This window comes from Ahaetulla prasina, chromosome 13 (genome assembly GCF_028640845.1).
Source record: "Ahaetulla prasina isolate Xishuangbanna chromosome 13, ASM2864084v1, whole genome shotgun sequence".
Lineage (NCBI taxonomy): Eukaryota > Metazoa > Chordata > Lepidosauria > Squamata > Colubridae > Ahaetulla > Ahaetulla prasina.
Window position 1 is genome coordinate 26,654,729 of NC_080551.1, and position 17,414 is coordinate 26,672,142.

At 46.0% G+C, this 17,414-nt stretch overlaps 2 protein-coding genes across 8 annotated transcripts; one reads left to right on the plus strand and one right to left on the minus strand.

Annotated features, from left to right (window-relative positions):
• Positions 1–2,455: 2,455 nt before the first annotated feature.
• On the plus strand, positions 2,456–8,642 carry MNS1 (meiosis specific nuclear structural 1). Of its 2 annotated transcripts, none has more exons than XR_009152004.1 (9): positions 2,456–2,761; positions 3,137–3,264; positions 3,887–3,989; positions 4,351–4,580; positions 5,679–5,895; positions 5,973–6,080; positions 6,219–6,476; positions 7,681–7,897; positions 8,427–8,558. XR_009152004.1 is itself a non-coding variant. In XM_058156195.1 (9 exons), exons 1-9 carry the CDS (start codon positions 2,531–2,533, stop codon positions 8,523–8,525), a joined length of 1,500 nt encoding a protein of 499 aa, XP_058012178.1. In that variant the 5' UTR covers positions 2,456–2,530; the 3' UTR covers positions 8,526–8,642. The 2 variants fall into 2 exon arrangements, 1 of the variants encoding a protein (XP_058012178.1); XM_058156195.1 differs by having other exon boundaries at positions 7,681–7,806; positions 8,427–8,642.
• A 1,219-nt stretch (positions 8,643–9,861) lies between these two features.
• On the minus strand, positions 9,862–17,112 carry TEX9 (testis expressed 9). Of its 6 annotated transcripts, none has more exons than XM_058156043.1 (11): positions 16,858–16,997; positions 16,719–16,782; positions 16,545–16,633; positions 16,220–16,265; positions 15,845–15,927; positions 15,038–15,201; positions 12,755–12,837; positions 12,153–12,326; positions 11,583–11,717; positions 10,950–11,084; positions 9,862–10,178 (listed from the first exon to the last, which is right to left on the minus strand). In XM_058156043.1, the coding sequence occupies exons 1-11, from the start codon at positions 16,941–16,943 to the stop codon at positions 10,101–10,103; spliced, it is 1,137 nt and encodes a 378-aa protein (XP_058012026.1). In that variant the 5' UTR covers positions 16,944–16,997; the 3' UTR covers positions 9,862–10,100. The 6 variants fall into 6 exon arrangements, with proteins under 6 accessions (XP_058012026.1, XP_058012025.1, XP_058012028.1 ...); XM_058156042.1 differs by having other exon boundaries at positions 15,845–15,930; XM_058156045.1 differs by lacking the exon at positions 16,220–16,265 and having other exon boundaries at positions 16,858–17,112.
• Positions 17,113–17,414: the final 302 nt, after the last annotated feature.

The window sequence follows — 17,414 nt, forward strand, 5'->3', positions numbered from 1 at the left end:
CCACTCCGTCTTGGAGGGATTGAGCTTGAGTCTGTTTCTCCCCATCCAGACCCGTACGGCTTCCAGACACCGGGACAGCACTTCGACAGCTTCGTTGGGGTGATCCGGGGTGGAAAAGTACAGCTGTGTATCATCAGCGTACAGATGGTAACTCACCCCGAAACCACTGATGACCTCACCCAACGGCTTCATGTAGATGTTGAACAGGAGAGGCGAGAGAATCGACCCCTGCGGCACCCCACAAGTGAGGCGCCTCGCGGTCGATCTCTGCCCCCCTGTCAACACCGTCTGCGACCGGTCGGAGAGATAGGAGGAGAACCACCGATAAACGGTGCCTCCCACTCCTAAACCCCCCAACCGGTGCAGCAAGATACCATGGTCGATGGTATCGAACGCCGCTGAGAGATCTAATAGGACCAGGGCAGAGGAACAACCCCTATCCCTGGCCCTCCAGAGGTCATCCACCAACGCGACCAAAGCTGTCTCTGTGCTATGACCGGGCCGGAAACCGGACTGGAACGGGTCTAGATAGACAGCTTCATCCAGGTACTGGGGAAGCTGCCATGCAACCACACTCTCTACAACCTTTGCCACAAAGCGAAGGTTGGAGACTGGACGGTAATTACCCAAAATAGCTGGATCCAGGGAAGGCTTCTTGAGGAGGGGTCTCGCCACCGCCTCTTTCAAGGCGGCGGGGAAAACCCCTTCCATCAAAGAAGCATTTATAATTCCCTGGAGCCAGCCTCGTGTCACCTCCTGAGTAGCCAGTACTAACCAGGAGGGACACGGGTCCAGTAAACATGTGGTTGCATGTAACCTCCCCAGCAACCTGTCCACGTCCTCGAGAGTCATAGAATCAAACTCATCCCAAATAACCTCAACAAGACGAGGCTCCGTCATTCCGATTGGATCATCGCAATTTTGGTCCCAGACTATTCCGGAGCTGAACGATTTTATCGTATAGATAACCGTTAAACTCCTCGGCACGTCCCTGTAAGGGGTCATCCTGTCCCTCCTGACAAAGGAGGGAACGGACCACCCGAAACAGGGCGGCCGGGCGGTTATCTGCCGATGCAATGAGGGTGGAAACGTAAGAACGTTTCGCCTCCCTCATTGTCACTAGATAGGTCTTAGTAAAAGACTTCACTAGTGTCCGATCAGCCTCGGAACGACTAGACCTCCAGGTGCTCTCTAGGCGTCTTCTCCGGCGTTTCATCTCCCTCAGCTCCTCGGAGAACCAAGGAGCCAATTGAGATCTACGCCGGGTCAGAGGCCGCAAAGGCACGACACGGTCCAAAGCCCCAGCCGCGGCCCATTCCCAGGCCGCGACTAGTTCTTCAGTCGTGCCGTGGGCAAGATCCTCAGGGAACGGCCCAAGCTCCGTCTGGAACCTCTTAGGGTCCATCAGGCGCCTGGGACGGAACCAACGCATTGGCTCCGTCTCCCTGCGATGGTGAGCGGCGGTCCGAAAGTCCAGGCGAAGGAGAAAATGATCTGACCATGACACTGGTTCTGTCACTAAATTTCCTACTTCCAGATCATTAAACCACTGTCCAGAGATAAAAATCATGTCTAGTGTGCCTCCACCGGTGTGTGTGGGGCCATCAATTACTTGAATCAGGTCCAAGGCCGTCATGGAAGCCTGGAACTCCTGGACCACTGGATGCACACAAGGCACCACATATTCTGAGGCAAGGCTGCAAAGCTGCTTTTGTTCACCTTCCAATGCTGGAGAGACTCCTTCAGACACACCCGCCTTTGAGTAAATATGAAGAAGATGCAGATCTTGGGCTGATCATCTGTGAAAAGAGAAAGATTGCTGGGAAGAGTCTGGTGTGCTTGAGGGGAAATGTTGCACCTGAGGAAACTTTCTGGCAGCCTCCTTCTCTGTTGCTGTGTGTGTGTGTTCATTGGAAGGATGAATAAGGCTACCCTACTTACACATTTTTCACTGGTTACAAATTTTAAACCAATAGGACAAAGGATAAACATGGACCGACATAGTAATGGCAGGAGTCCTGTGAGAGGGATGCTATATAGGTGGCTGAGCACAGGGAAACCCAGGAAGGAGGGCGGGCAACGGGGAGGGAGAGAGCAGCAGCAGCTCCAGCCCGTGATGTTGGGTGGGAGGGTGAAATCCACGCCGGCAGCGGCCCCCCCTCCCCTGAGTCCTGTCGCGGGAGCCTCTTTCGGTCCACGCTTCTAAACGGAGCCCACTCGCCTCGGGGGCAGCCAAGCGCGTCTGCTCTCTCAGAACCTCGGGGAGGGGGGGGGAGCGCAGCTTTGCCGAGGCTGGATGGGCAGCCTTCGGGGCGCTTCCGGTCGAGCGAGGGGGATTCGCTGGCCCTTCCCGAAGACACCTAACCCTCCGTCGGTGCGCAGGCGCGGTTGCCTGGAGACGCGGCGCGCTCCCCTCCTCGGCTTCCGCCGGAAGCGCGTCCGTTGCTAGGCAGCGCGGCACTCTGTCCTCTGCCGCCGCCCGGCTGCCCACTCCGCGCCTGGAACCCGCGAAGGGCGGCTTTTCGCGGCCATGGCGCAAAAGCCGAGCCGACGGCAGCCCACCGCGGCGCAGCTGATGGACCGCAAGCAGCATGAGCTCTACTTCCAGCAGATGCGGGAGTTGGAGCACCGCAAGAAGCTGGAGCGCGTCCACCAGCTGGAGGTGATGTGGGAGGCCGAGGACCGCGTGCAGCAGAAGCGCGTCACGCGGCTGCTGCGGGAAGAGGAACACGAGCAGCGCCTGGAGGAGGCCGTGCGGAAGGTGGGCGCGGGCGAAGAGCGCCGGGAACGCGCCGGGAAGGAGGGCGAGCCTTCCCTGGTCAACAGTGGGAGTTGCAGCCGGCTGTGCCCTCAATTCTTCCCCCCCCCCCACGTTTCATTGCTCCTCAAAGAGAAGGAGCGAAAACCCGCCCCCAAAAGAAAAGTATATTTTTTAAAATGTTAAGATAATTATTAATGTCAAAGCCTTGGCTAACAAATTACCCACTATTGTGCTGCACATTTAATTTAATCAAGTAGTTCCATTTTTTGTAAGAATTCTTATCAACCATAGCACATATAATTTACCTTGTGGACTAATTGAACCATCAGACAATTGCAAACATACAATGAAATTTATGTGAATCTGTTTTGTCAGGCAGAAGAGAGTAAAAGGCTAAAAGACCTGGAATTGGAGCAGGAAGAAAAACTGGCAACTGAATTAGCAAGATTAAACCATGACAAACTTAAAGATGAAAAAATGAGGCAACAAATCAAAGAAAATAGGTATTTCCTTTACTGACCATTCTGTGGCTGTGTTGTTTGAGGGTCATCCTCACGGTTGACACAGGTAGAAAAAAGCCTGCTGCATATGGAGGAGCAGAAGTTGTTGCTGGGGCCCATCCAAGCATCTTTGGAAACGGTGTGGATCAGAGACAGTCTCTGTGCTGGAAGTCCTCAACTTACGACCAGCCGCTTAATGACCATTGAAAGAAACAGTAGACTCTGAAATGGTGCTTTATAGCTTGTAAAGCACTGTTGTGAAATGACACATGTACACACACATGATGGCATGGCTGCATTTACAAACAGTTGCAGTGTCCCATGGTCGATTTGCAAACTTCTTTGCTGGTTTTTGGCAACAACTGGCCATTTGGGAGACTACGTGATTCTGACTTAGCACCGCATGGAGAAAATTGAATTCAGTCACACAGGTGCCTCAACTTATGACCAAAGTTCCAACCCCAGTTGTTATAAATCAAGGACTGCCTGTAGCACTCCTTAATTAGCTCACACTCCAGCTGCTGCTGTTTCCTACTGGCACGCCATCCAATGCTTTTCATGCTAATTCTTTAGAGGGCTTCTGAATCAATAATCATTTCCGTCTTTTTTGTCTGCTTGTTTCTAGTATTGAACTGCGGGAACTAGAGAGGAAATTGAAATCTGCATATATGAATAAAGAAAGGGCTGTTCAGATTGCTGAAAAAGAAGCTCTGAAATATGAAAAAATGGTAACTAGTTTTATGGAATAATTTCTGGACTCTTGATGAAATAAATGTGAGAATGTTGGGAAAATGGCAGAAAATGTAACTGCAGAAATATTTATAGGCCAATACATAAAGAACGCTGATGCAGTTACAGGTTGTTGACTGGAATGTAGATGTCTTTTATATGCAGATGATGCTGTAATCTGTGAGAATCTGAATAATTTGTAGCAAATCTTAGATTTTGTGATACAGTAGAGAGAATGGATCTGGAAGCTAACTTCTCAGACAAAAATAGATGTACCTGACAAGAAAGATGGAATGAATGATTGTAAGTTATAAGTAAATAGGAGGAAAACAGAGCAAGTAGATGGATTTGTGCCAACAGAAGGAGGATGCAGATATCTACCAAGCAATGAAGGAAGAGCAAGAAAGAGCAGCCAAGGCAGAGAATGCTGTTGAAACGAGACGCAATCAGGAGAAGTTGCTCTATCAGCAAGAATTGGAGAAACAGCTGGAGGAAGAGGAGAGGCGGAAGCAGGCTGCTTACAAGGAGTTCCTTAGAGAGAAACTCTTGATTGATGAAATTGTGAGGAAGATCTATGAGGAAGATGAAAAGTTAGTTTATATTACGTTAAAGTTGGCTGGCTGGACTACTTGTCCTTTCTTCAGGATTAATTGACTTGACAATTATAGGTAGTCCTTGACTTACAACCATTCATTTAATAATTGTTGGAAGTAATGATAGCACTGAAAATTACTGATCCTCACACAACCATCACAATGTCCCCGCAACTTATGATCAAAATTTGGGTGTTTGGCAACTGGTGTGTATTTATAGTTGCAACATGCTCAGGGGTCATGTGATTGCCAACTACAACCTTCTTGGGGTGGGGGTGGATGTTCAAGCAAAGTCAGTGGAGGAAACCAGATTCGCTTAACAACCATGTGGTTTTCTTAATGATTATGGCAAAACAGATTGTGACTCACTTTAACATCCACATCACTTAGTGACAAAAGTTCCAGCCCCAATTTTCATAATGTATCTTTTCTTTTATGTACACCGAGGGCATATACACCAAGACAAATTCCTTGTGTGTCCAATCACACTTGGCCAATAAAGAATAAGAAGTCAAGGACTACCTGTAACATGCTGTGGGTTGGGACTGGCACTTTTTGCTTTTGTATTCATCTTCCTGCTCTGATCCAAATCTCACTCTCCCAAACAGGCGGCTGTAGAATCTCTGCTTAAAGGCTCCCATCCCTGATTAGTAATCATAACAGGCTGTTCTATTGTGCAAAGGAAGCAGTCCTCCAGGCCTTGGGGGGCCAGCGGTGCGTCCATCCATTCCCTCACTTGAGGCATCTCGGAAACCTTTGGGCCAATTACTTCATAGGGGAGAAAGCTTGGACTGTCTTTTAAGGCTGTTGGTGCCTTCCATGGCTGGGTGGGGCCACATTAAATGGTTCTCATACCATTTATCTTTAGTTGTGATCCCTTCTTGTGGTCACAAGGAGCAGTGGGACATCTGGAAGACAGATGTATGACAATCCACTATTTGTCCATACCAATGCATGCAGCTGGGAAACTTTAAATTGCTGACTGAAGGGAGAGGGGCAATTCAGAAGGGACCCATAGAGAGGGTGACAAAGCTCCCAGTATAGGTTGTCAGGCTGCTCCAAGTGCATTACTGAAGCTCTGCATGTTTCCCATAGGGCAAGACAAGACAGACTAGAAAAAAAAAGAACCACGCAGAAATTCATTGAAGAATTCAAAAAAGACCAGGCCTTGCGGAGGAGACGACAGCGTGAAGAGATGGAAGAGGAAAACCAAAAGATCATGGAATTTGCTAACATGTGGCAGGAGAGAGAAGACAACCGAATGGCAAAGATTCATGAAAATGAGGAGAAAAAAAGAAAGCTCCAGCAAATGGTATGGATATTGCCGTTCTGTCCCTCAAATTTGGTTGAGTGGGAGCTGCCTAAACTTGTCTTTCCTCTTGCTTGTAGCTTACAGAAGTTCTGAAAAAAGAGCAGCAGGAGAGAGAGGAACTTGAGCAAATCCGAGCTGAGTTGCACTTTGAAGAACAGGCTGAAATAGAGAGGAAGAAGGAGATGGTAGGTAAATGCCTTTGGCTCAAGTCCCGGATTGGCACGGGGGCCAGGGGGGCAGCAAAGAAAGGGGGACGTCTGAGTCCTGCTCTTCTGGCTGAGGGCACAAAAGGTGGTTGGAGCTGAGCTTTGTTCCATGTGCAGGAAGAGCTGGAGAAGAGGATCAGGCAGCGCCTAGAGCTCCGGAACTCCTATGAAGAACAGCTGGCTTCAAGGAAGATGCTGCTGCAGGCCTTGAAGGAAGAGGAGGCCACCTTTGGCCAGTCCATGTTAGCCAAATTTGCAGATGATGACCGTATTGAGCAGATGAATGCTCAGAAACGAAGAATGAAGCAACTGGAACATAGGAGAGAGGTGGAGAAGCTGATCCAAGAACGACGCAAACAGGTCATCGCAGACAAGGTAAAGTGAATTCTAGAACTGAGGAGGCTGGGAAGGTCATGCAGTCCAACCTCCTAGTATGCAGGTTCTGTAACTGATGAGCATCCAAGCTCTGTTTGAAGGGGGTGCCCCATTCCATATTCCACAGGTTTGTTTTTTGTTTTTTTTATTTGAATTTATATCTCGCCCTTCTCCGAAGACTCAGGGCGGCTTACACTGTGTTAAGCAATAGTCTTCATCCAATTGTGTATTATATACAAAGTCAACTTTTATTGCCCCCAACAATCTGGGTCCTCATTTTACCTACCTTATAAAGGATGGAAGGCTGAGTCAACCTTGGGCCTAGTGGGACTTGAACTTGCAGTAATTGCAAGCAGCTGTGTTAATAACAGACATACTTAGTCTGCTGAGCCACCAGAAGTTGATAGATGATGCCCAGAAGTTCCTCAGGCCTGATATCTTGCCAGAACTTACTTCCTACTAGTTTATACCTGCTGTTCTCCTATCCCTGGGAATGTGGAATAAGCTCGTTCCCTCTTTTGCGTGTGAATATTATGATCACATCTCCCCTCAATCATCTTCTTGGTCAGTAAAACATAGGCCTAGAATAGATCCTTTAACCATTCCGCATAACGCTTCCACACCTCTTCAGAACTGCTTATGGGACTGAAAATGGGGCCTGACCAGGGCAGAATGAAGGGGAGCTTAGGCTTTCTCTGTAATGATGCACAGAGGCTGCGCTTGCCTTTCAACAGCTTCATCACAAATCTGGCTTGTATTTAATTTGTGGTCAGCAAGGACACCCGGATCTATTTCATATGTATTAAAACCAAGTTTGTTGTCCCCCAGCCAAAACCTGTCTCTTACCCCAATTCAAAACTATATTTCCCCATATGAAATTCTAGCTTACTTAATTTTGCCATCTCCATGAGTAAACACAAATTTAGCCATTGTGGTTAGTAGGGGCTACTTTATGCTTCAGCATGCTGAAAGAGATCAGCATCTGTTGAGCTGAAAGAAAGCAGCGCTAACAAACCCAGCCCTCTCCAAGCCAGCATTTTGAATAGAACAAATTTACACCTGCTGGGTGCTCCAGGAGACCCGGTTGTGGCATTTGAGTACAGATTGCAGCCTATATTAAGAACAGCCACTGATAATTTGTCAGCCAAAGCACGAAACTGCTTTTAAAGTGAAAAAGTTACACGCTTCAATTTTACTACCATAGGAACGTGAACTAGAAGAAAGACAAATAGAAGAAAGGAGGAGCGGAATCGTTGCTGACATTATTGAGGAAGAGCGGCAGAAGCTTCTTAAAGAACATGCAGTTAAACTGCTGGGGTATCTTCCACGAGTAAGTCGAAGCAGGCTAATGACCAAGTGGTAGGCTTGCTTGGACCAGAGCTGTGGTGGGTGGACATTAGGCCCCAGCAGGAAGAGTGTGGGTGAGTTCTCTACTTTTTCCTCTCCTCATAGGGAGGAGATTATCTTTCCTCCAGCTGGGACTCTGCATTCTTATACAGGGAATTAGATGGCCCAAAGATTTTAAATGTCATCCAAATCCTTCAGTCCTGCACCCACACTGGGCTCGGCTGCCGTGAAGTGGCTAAATGGTTAGAGTATTTTCAGCAATCTTTCAGTGGGTTTTCACGTTAAAGTGTCGTTGCACTGGATCTGTAAGGCAGATCCTGCAGGAGGGCCTGTGGCAGCTGAAACCAGAAATGGCAGGCCAGCCACTTTTGAAAGGGGATTTATGATAAAGTGGCAGAATCTCTCTTCGTTCTCTTTGTTTGAAAAAGTTGGATATTTACTGAACAAGGATGAACTGTTGTTTTGAAGGGAGGGTTTTACATTTAAAATGAAAGAAAAAAAGGCTATTTTGTCTATCATTTAAAAAAGCTGTACAGTTAAGTAGCAGTTTTGAAAATAGCTCCGATGATGTTCCATTGATTTTTTTTCTTCTGGGGTGTTCAGGGAATCCTTAAAGATGAGCAAGATGTTCACATGCTTGGAGAAGAGTTCCGGCAAGCTTACCAAAAGAGGCCAGGGGACGGGTTCTCAGAAGTCAACTGAGTTTTCATTGCTTCACCTGAAGAGCCCACCTAGCAATCACCCCACCCTATGGACCGCATTTGCCGCTACACAGACTTTTAAAAAAATTAGTTTTATATTGATAAATTACTTCTTTGAATAGAGTTCCCAGTTTCTTTGTAATAATTCATTTATTTTATTTTTATTGTTTGGTTGACCTTTCTTCAGCTCTAGGCTGTATAAGTGCATCCTCTCCGTGTTCTTTCCCACAACAACCCTGTGAGGATCAGGCTAAAAAACCCATAAGCCCAAGTCCTCCAGCGAGCTTCCACGTCTGAGTGGATCTGAATTTGGACCTCCCCAATGCCATTCCAGCACTTCAGCTCTGTGTCATATTGGCTCTCTTTTGAGACTCTGTATCTGGATTTAATTTTAGTTGAGAGTTCTCTTTGAAGACAGATTGATAATTCCAAGCATTAGAACAAATTGTATTATTATCCTTTGCTTAGTTTAGTTAGTGATTTAAAACAAAGCAAAAAACCATGCCATGGGGGCAGTCTTGAATGCTGGTAGCTGTTCTGACCTAGGCTTCCCCAAAAAGCACGAAGCAGATTCTTGGTCCCGACAAAACCTCTTTTATTAAACGAACAGTGAATTCCTCTCATTCACCTTCAACAAAGGCCTGGTAAACAGTCTTTCAAAGGTGAATTTATGACTACAGGCCTTCTTTAGCTTGGAAAGTTGCCATGTTAATATTTTCCAAACGCAGTGCTGTGCAAGGAAATACTCTGAGATTCAAAGGCAGATCTTCACACTCCTGACCCGAACGAACAAATTGTTTCCTGCAAAAGCCCGCTCTCCTTTCACTCCTCTTTTATTTCCTATGAGAGGGGCCATTCATCATCTACCTGTGGCTTTACTCCCAAGTCGACTCTTGTTCTTTAGCTGTTCCCCTCGTCTGGCAACTCTGTGCATGTGTACACCGAGAACAGGCTCCAGCTGTTCGTCTGCCTCACTGACATCTGATTCCGAAGGTAGCTGATAGCTGGCATATGGCCCTGGCCCCCCCTCTGCATCTGACTCAGAGCTCTCATCAGAGCCTTCCCAGACTCCAGAACTGGCCCATGTTCCTCCCCAACCTCCTCACTGTCCGAATCTGCTGCCACCTCTACTGGCCGCTGGCAGGCCACAAAATAGCATTTTTCAGTATTGCAGCTTTCATTTCTCCAATTAGCTACTATTTTTATACAATGTACAAAAATTTATACATCTGTTCTATTAACTGAAAAATGCTCAAGATCAATTATTTCCTGTAGTTTTATTTTGGAAAAAAAATCCTTTATAAAGCTACTTCCAATAATAAGGGTGAGCATCCAAATTATTTTTATAGTCTAGAAGTTTAATGAGAGCTATCAATTAAGAGAGTTGGCAAAGGGTTAGATTAACCCTGCTAAGTGATGGAGAATGAGAAAAGAGCTATTGGGAAAAACATTGGTGGGAAGAAGCGAACAGTGTAAAGCATATACTCTGCCTTTTCCCCCCAGAAAAAAGCGTGGTTCAATTTCACTCTTCTGAAATTTCCACATCTTCTGTAGAGGGGTGATGCTGTGTATTGAATTAAGGATTGCCCCACTCCAGAGCCTTCATAAATTCCTCTTCAGTAAAAGAAAGCATCTTGGCAGATTCAATGTGCATCTAGGGGAAAAGAAGAGTTTTACTCAAGAAATGTTTCTTCCACCTCTCTGACAGAGGTTTTGCTCGTTCTCTTTCACTATCTGAAAAATAATCTGAGTAATGCATTTCTTTTAACGTAACACATGCATGCACGCACACACACACCCAGTATATTTTGGACTGATTGGCAACCCCTGGTCATCCTTTGGACTGGTCATCCAAAGACAGAAAGCAGTTTCCACCTCTCAGCAAGCAATATCTGAGATGACTCAAACATGAAGGGCTGCCAACAAGAAACCATCTGAAACTCTGGTATGTCCTTTGGGATGCGAGATGGGAACTAAAACTGATTTTGGGAAGCTTAACGTTTTTCATTCCTTTCCCACCAGTGGTGGGATTCAATTTTTTTTACTACCAGTTCTGTGGGCGTGGCTTGGTGGGTGTGGCAGGGGAAGTTTACTGCAAAATCCCAGTATCAGCTGGTACTCGGGAGGCAGAGAATAGATGGGGGTGGGGCCAGTCAGAGGTGGTATTTACCGGTTCTCCGAACTACTCAAAATTTCTGCTACTGGTTCTCCAGAACTGGTCAGAACCTGCTGAATACCACCTCTGTTCCCCACCCGACCTTCCCTGCAAAACCCTAGCCAGAGATTTGTTATACTTACTGTGGATTTACTCTATAACCCAGTTCATTATTGCTTTTTAACCAAGACTGAATTTCAATCAAAACAAATTATGCTGCACCCTTAATTTTAATTCAATTAAAGTTACTAATGGCATAGGGTAGCTTGCCTTTTGTCTTTTTAAAATGTCAATAAGTTTTAATTGCTTCTTGAAACCTGACACTAGCTCTTCTTTTTGTTTCTCCAGTCTCTTATTTTCAATTTTTAGTTCTTCAAGTTTTTTATGCTCTTGATTGACCACATCCTAGAACAAAAGGAAAGATACAGAAACTGTTAAATCATTATGAATACAGCCCTTGGACACATCTGAAGCAGAGGGCAAATGCCATCCACAAATGACAAGGCTCAGCAATGCTGCACAATCATAAGTTCCTATAACTTCCTAACAAAACCCCATGTGCAGTTCATATACAGCCATGCCTTGAAAGATCTGTGACTCTGTTACCAGGAGAAATACAGACTACAATGCTTGCAGAATTATTTCATTTTAGAACTGATATTGAATGCGTTGCTTGGAACAGACAGGAAAATACCATGCAGCAAATTAGAAAGAAAAGAAAGGAAGCTTTAATCATGAAGCTTCCTGGATGACTTTAGCCTTATCCTATTTGATAGTTGAAATGAGAAAAAATTGGGATAATGCTTCACAAGCAGTTAGTAGAAAAAGACAGATGGGTAAGGGGTGCTATCCTAAATTGAGAGGCTTCCAAATTCACATTTCTTGCTAACACATACTGCCTACCTTGTTACTTTGCTTCAGTTTATTTAGCTCCATTTTGTATTTCTCAGCTTCCTCAAGAGCTCGGTTCAAGCGAATGTCCGTCGTGCTCTGGATTGCTGCAACTTGTTTTTGTGCGCGCTTCAGATTCTCCAGTTCCTGTTGTATCAAGTTAAAACATGGCCAAAAGCTTCCCTTAGCTTCAGAGAAGGAGCCCTTTGGTGCAGCAGCAGGAAGGAGAGCCTCATTCTGCCAGTCAGGGACAAAGCAGCAGTGGCACCTCCCCTGCCTTCTTCTGAGGGATAACGTTCCACAAACATTAATATCACTTTTTTACAAACAAGGTAGAGGAACTTTCCATGGTGAGGATGCTCTACAGCTATTTATTTCTATTTTTTCTTACCTGCTTCAGTTCTGGGACATTCATACTGGATAATTTATGTGTTTTTGGATTAACTTGTTGTGAGCCATTAGAACTTCATCAAATCATGATTAAACAAATCAAAGCTTAGCATGATGTGCAAGTCTAGCCCCTATGAGCAATGACACACTTATCCGCCTAAGGAAGGCAAGAGATCAAAATGGCTTTGTTACCTTTTCTAGCATGGAGAGTTTCTGCTGCAGACCCTCACTTTTTCGGGTGGCTTCCTCTGACAGCAGTTTGTACTTTTCTGCCTGAGACTGGTGTAGGCTGGCTGCGCGTTGCAGCCGGCCACGTTCTTCTTCAACCTCCTTAAGACGGCTGCTGAAATGTTCATTCTCTCCATCCTGCAGGTCCAAAATTAAGAGCCACAAGAGAGTTGGAGCCTGTTGGGTTAATGCTATGTTTCTTCTCTGCAACTCTTTTTTTTTTTTTTTTCAGAATTCCAACTTTAGATCAAAACTTCAAAAACCAAGCCCACACCATGTTTGGGTGGTGGTCCTTGGGGCTCAGAGGCACTCTCCTCCCTGGAGACACATTTGTTGTTTTCCTTGGGAGGCCTCAGTTCTTTTTCTTCTGGGACATCCTCCAACTTCACTACCAGGCCTTTTCTCACTCTCCTATGTTCTGCGAGGAAAACCCAGCCTCTTATGAGGAAGTTGTGAATGTGAACGTGCAGAGGACTTAGTAAATGTGAAATAGATACCTTCGTGTGGTAGACCACCATCAAGTACAATCCATGGCCTAACGCAAGCAAGTCAGCACCTGCTCTTACCTTCTTGCTACATTCTTGCCCAATGGCGTCCAGCTCCTCCTGCATCACACGCAGCTTTGCCTTTAGGAACCGGATCTGGGCCTCTGCAAGTTAGCAACAACTCCATATAACAATCTAGCTTACATAGAATCTACAATTCTAGAGCCCATTTTAAGACAACTCTATTTAAGCCACCCTGAAAAAAACATTTGGGTGGTAAATTACATATGCATGTTTTGAACAGTGGCAATTTCTAGAATACCATTTTCCCCTGCTACAAAAAGAAAGGGACAATTAGAGAGAGGCGTGGCCAGCGATGAGACAGTCGTGAGCCCCGGGAGCTCCGGGGGAGCGCCGATATCCCCATCGTTATGGGGGTCCGCAACAGACCATAGCTGTCCCACAGGGACAGCGAAAAAAGAAGGAACTGCCAGAGCGAACAGGGAAGTTGCAAATTCCCTGCAATACCGGTCTTTTAGCCTTCGACCCAGCGATAAGGACACGCAGCCATTACAAGCTGCCAAAGTCGGGATGGCCACATAAGACTGTGCTGGAGTGTTGAAGCGGTGAATTGGACAAAATATTGAAGCCAGGTGAGTGAACACCAACTCACGGAGGACTATTTTAAAATTGACATTTACCAAAAAAAATTTAAAAACTCTGGAATAGCGGCTAAATTGACCAGGACTGTTAATATAATGGAACAAAAGAAACGGAAGCAGTACCCAAAGACTTGACAGAAACTTGATCTTTGAAATTGAAGTACAGATCCCTCAAAAAAAAAGGGGGAAAAATGGAACCCTTAATTAAAGCCGGGAACTTGGATAAATTTGGAAGCTTTTAAAATTGATTAAAGATTACAAAAAAGGAAAAAAGGAAAAATTGGGAATTTAAAACTGCAATTTGGTAGAATATCTCAGATTTTCTTTTTCCTCTATGGACTGGAACTAAAAAATTTTTAAACTTAAATCTATTGGACTTTAAACGGGACTAATTGGAAAAAACAAAAAATAAAATAAAACAAGGCACCGCTCTAAAAGAAACAAAATAGATACTTTTGCTAATTGTGGATTAAAATTGTGGATTGCAAAGTGACACCTAAAGGTGGAAGAGGAAACTACAAGAACTCTGGCCACTGTTGAAAATCTTTTTATGGCAGTAATAAGACTGGTGAGAACCGAAAGGGAGGACTTCGTTAATAAGCTGTTTGACCTTGATAAGAATAAGAGCTACAACTTCAAAGAATGAAACAGAAAACAACCGAAATGAAGAAAAACACACACACGATTTTTAAGTAAAAAACAAAAGAAACAACTACAAGATTGGATGGAAAAGAAGACTCAGAAAAAAACAAGAGCTGCTCCAGAATTGACAGCGAATAAAGAACTTATGATGTTAAAATATAAATTCAAAGAATTATATAGGGGTTAATAGAGAGAAATAAAAATGGGGTAAAAGGGAAAAGGAGAATCAATAGAAATATAGAATAAACAAAGAAAGCATGGAACTTTAAGGGAAAATAAAAATGGAATTGAAATAGATTAAGATAGAAATATGAATGAGATGAGAATATATAAGCATGAGACTTCTTGAAATAAGGGAAATGTTTGCTTTTTTAAAAACTTTTTTACAAGATTAAAAATAACTTTAAAATCTTCATTGATATGTAAAGAGTTGATTCATACTGATGTTATGGAGATTGGTAGGACTGATAGAAATATAGGATAAGCAAAGAAAGCAAGGAATCTTAAAAAAAATAAAAAGGGAATTAATATAGATTAAGAGTGAAATATTAAAGAGATGAGAGCATATAAAGATGAGATTTTCTGACACAATGACTGTTAGCTTGTTTTCTACTTTTTTCTACAAGATTAAGAACCTTAAAAATGTTTATTGAAATGTAAAAAGATGATTGTGTTGATGTTATTGAGATTGAAAAGAAAGAAATTTGTAAATAGGAATATAGGGTTTTAACATAAATGGGAAGAGGTAAAAGAGGGGAATTTTAAAAAAGGATAGATTTGATTAAAGATTTAAATTCGGGATGGCGGGTTAGACTAGAATTTTTTTTTTAAGAGCAACCCAAATAGGGAAATTAAAAAGAGGGGAAGGGAAATATATTGATAAAATATATAAGAGGGCGTGGGAAAACAGAATTTGATGTGATTATATACCAGGCTGATATTTTGTGCAAAAAAAGATATTTTGTATGTGGTTTGTTTTAAAATAAACAAAATTTCCCAAAAAAAAAAAAAGGGGGACAATTAGTGAAAGCAAAACCGGCCAGCAAACAGCCTCACTCGCCTGCTCCAAGTTCACATCCTGTACTTGGGATAAGATTATCTTCCAGATCAGGCAGGTTTCCTTCTTCCAGCTGCCCTTCAATTTTCCCAATTAATTTTGTCAGGGAGCATCCTGGAGCAGCAACATCAGTATTGCTTGGGTCAACCTGTAATCTTGATTTTGTACTGGAAAGTTGAAAGCAATATGAAGAGGAACACAGATGTCTAGGAAACTGTAAAAACAAGACTGCATACTTGTGGGTATTTGACCCAATATAAGTAAACATTCTCTACTCATAGAACAGCATTTGTATAAAACAGTACAACAAAACAGATGCATATTAAAATTGTAACATGGAACTAATCATCTGTGTGAAGTGATTTGATCCTCTTTAAATCCAGAATTATCTGCCAGCTAAGAAGATTGAAGAATATTTTGCAAGCTTTTAGACGTTTCTACAGAGCTATCTGCAAACAAAAAGAACATTTCCAAGGCAGCAGTCCAACAAGTATGAAAAGTTCCATGCAGCTCTCTATTCAGAGATAGAGATAATCTAGAAAAGGCTACACATATCCCTCCCCTCCAGCATTTAAAGCTCTTCTTCCTTCCCCTGTATAAAAGGGGAATTTGCCAAGACTTGGCATGTGGGTGTCAGAGATAGGCTCTTTTGACCTAACTGCCAGGGCACAGCTTGGATGTCTTGTGTCTTTTTCAGACTGCTGGATAGAAGTAACTGAATTCAACTACAACCATCACATTATGAAAGCTGCAAGATCCCAAAAGCTGCCAATGCCGATCCTGTTTTATGCTCAACTTTACATCCTATACCTTAAGAGAGGTCTTTTCCCTTTTCTTCCAGTCAGTGACCGATTTCGAATTGTAGATGCAGTGCTGATTTTCTTCTTGTGTTGCTGCTAAAGAGAAGTCAGAAAAACCATTTTAGATACTTGGTAGGCATGCTGCTTCTTAAAGTTTTCTTTATTTAAAAATGGCTATTTAAAGCAGCTATTAAAAGCAGGAGTTGGGCTCCTTCACACACTGAGGTCCAGGCTCAACCTTAATGATAGAATGCGTAGTTTGTTCTCCAGATAGTTTACTGTATGCGAAACCCAAGATGAGGCTGGGCTAGAAATCGTTCAGCTTCCCCCCACAAGGGAACTGCTGACTTACTAGAAAGACCTAAAACGAAAACTGTTCTGGTACCTTGTTATGTGCAAGAGGAACTGGTGGTTCAGGAGAATTTATATCCCTGGAAAGCAGCAGCAGAGAGGAGCATATTGCGATAAAGTTCAGGTTTCATTCACGCCAATCAAGGAACGGAAGCTGCCTCCCCCACGCTCCTCTCCTCGCCGTCTGAATTACCGGAGTAGACCCTGGGTGAAAAGGCCTCCGCCGTTGCCTGCGCACGGCGGGGAAATCAAGGGGCGCGGGCGAAGCCCGGGGGGTTGCAGACAGGCCGGGGGAGGGGCGACCGTGCTGAAGCCAGGCTTGAGCGCCCTCCCACCACCGGGGCGCGCGCCCGGCGTACCTCTCCGTGGCGGCCGCCGCCTCCTCCTCCTCCTCCAGCGCGTCCCCGCGGGCCGAGACGGGCCTGGCCAGGGCTTCCCGTCGGTCCTTCTGCAGAAGGGAGGGACGGCGCCCGCCAGAAGCCTCCTCCGGCCGCCAGAGCCCGGGGCCCCTGCCGCTCCCGCCCGGCGCTCACCATCAGCTCCTCCGCCTGGCGCATCACCGCCGCCGCCTTCGCCTCCAGGGCCGCGTTCAAGCGCCTGCAACGGGACAGGGCGGTCAGGGCGGGCGGGGGCCGGGCACCCCCCCCCCTCGACGCCCCGCCCGCGACCTACCTGTACTCCTCCTCGCGGGCCAGGAGCGGGGCGGCGCTGCGAGGCCGGGCCGGCTGCTCCCGCGATTGCTGCCCGGCCGCCGCCATGGCCCACCGTCGCTAGGCAACCGCGCCGCTCCCTGCACGCTCGCCTGCCGCGGCGCCCCCTGGGAGTCGCAGTCCGCCGGGTCGCCCCTCCCCGTCCTCTGACTCGGCTCCGCCCGTTGCCCCTCAAGGTGCCCGGCCGGAGAGCTCCGGCTCCAATCGGAATAGAGCCGGAAGGGACCTTGGAGGTCTTCTAGTCCAGCCCCCGCCTGGCCCCCTGGAAAGCCTCCAGTGAGGGAGCGCCCACGAATTCTGACGGCAGACGCTCCGCTGACTGACAGTCCGCACTGTTAGCCAATTCCCCGCTGGGAAGGCGCCTGGCGGCGCTCCGGAGCCCTCGGGCGGGGGCCGCCGTTCCGTGCCGGGCAGCCGGAGAAGCCGCGCGGCGCCCGCGTCCAGGAGCAGCCTACGCCGGCCCCGCCTCCCGCCCCGCGAGCGCGTCCCCGCCGCGTCCCTCCGCGGCTCTCCCTGCCG

What these genes read in the sequence shown, in the direction of transcription:
- TEX9 (XM_058156040.1), bottom strand. Translation starts at nt 16,943, where the DNA reads ATGGCGGCGGCCGGGCAGCAATCGCGGGAGCAGCCGGCCCGGCCTCGC. An exon ending in GCCCGCGAGGAGGAGTACAG is followed by an intron (nt 16,783 to 16,857) that starts GTAGGTCGCGGG and finishes GTCCCGTTGCAG; the next exon opens with GCGCTTGAACGCGGCCCTGG. An exon ending in GCGGCGGCCGCCACGGAGAG is followed by an intron (nt 15,931 to 16,544) that starts GTACGCCGGGCG and finishes ACTTCTCTTTAG; the next exon opens with CAGCAACACAAGAAGAAAAT.
- MNS1 (XM_058156195.1), top strand. Translation starts at nt 2,531, where the DNA reads ATGGCGCAAAAGCCGAGCCGACGGCAGCCCACCGCGGCGCAGCTGATG. An exon ending in TGGAGGAGGCCGTGCGGAAG is followed by an intron (nt 2,762 to 3,136) that starts GTGGGCGCGGGC and finishes CTGTTTTGTCAG; the next exon opens with GCAGAAGAGAGTAAAAGGCT. An exon ending in AAAGAAAGCTCCAGCAAATG is followed by an intron (nt 5,896 to 5,972) that starts GTATGGATATTG and finishes TCTTGCTTGTAG; the next exon opens with CTTACAGAAGTTCTGAAAAA.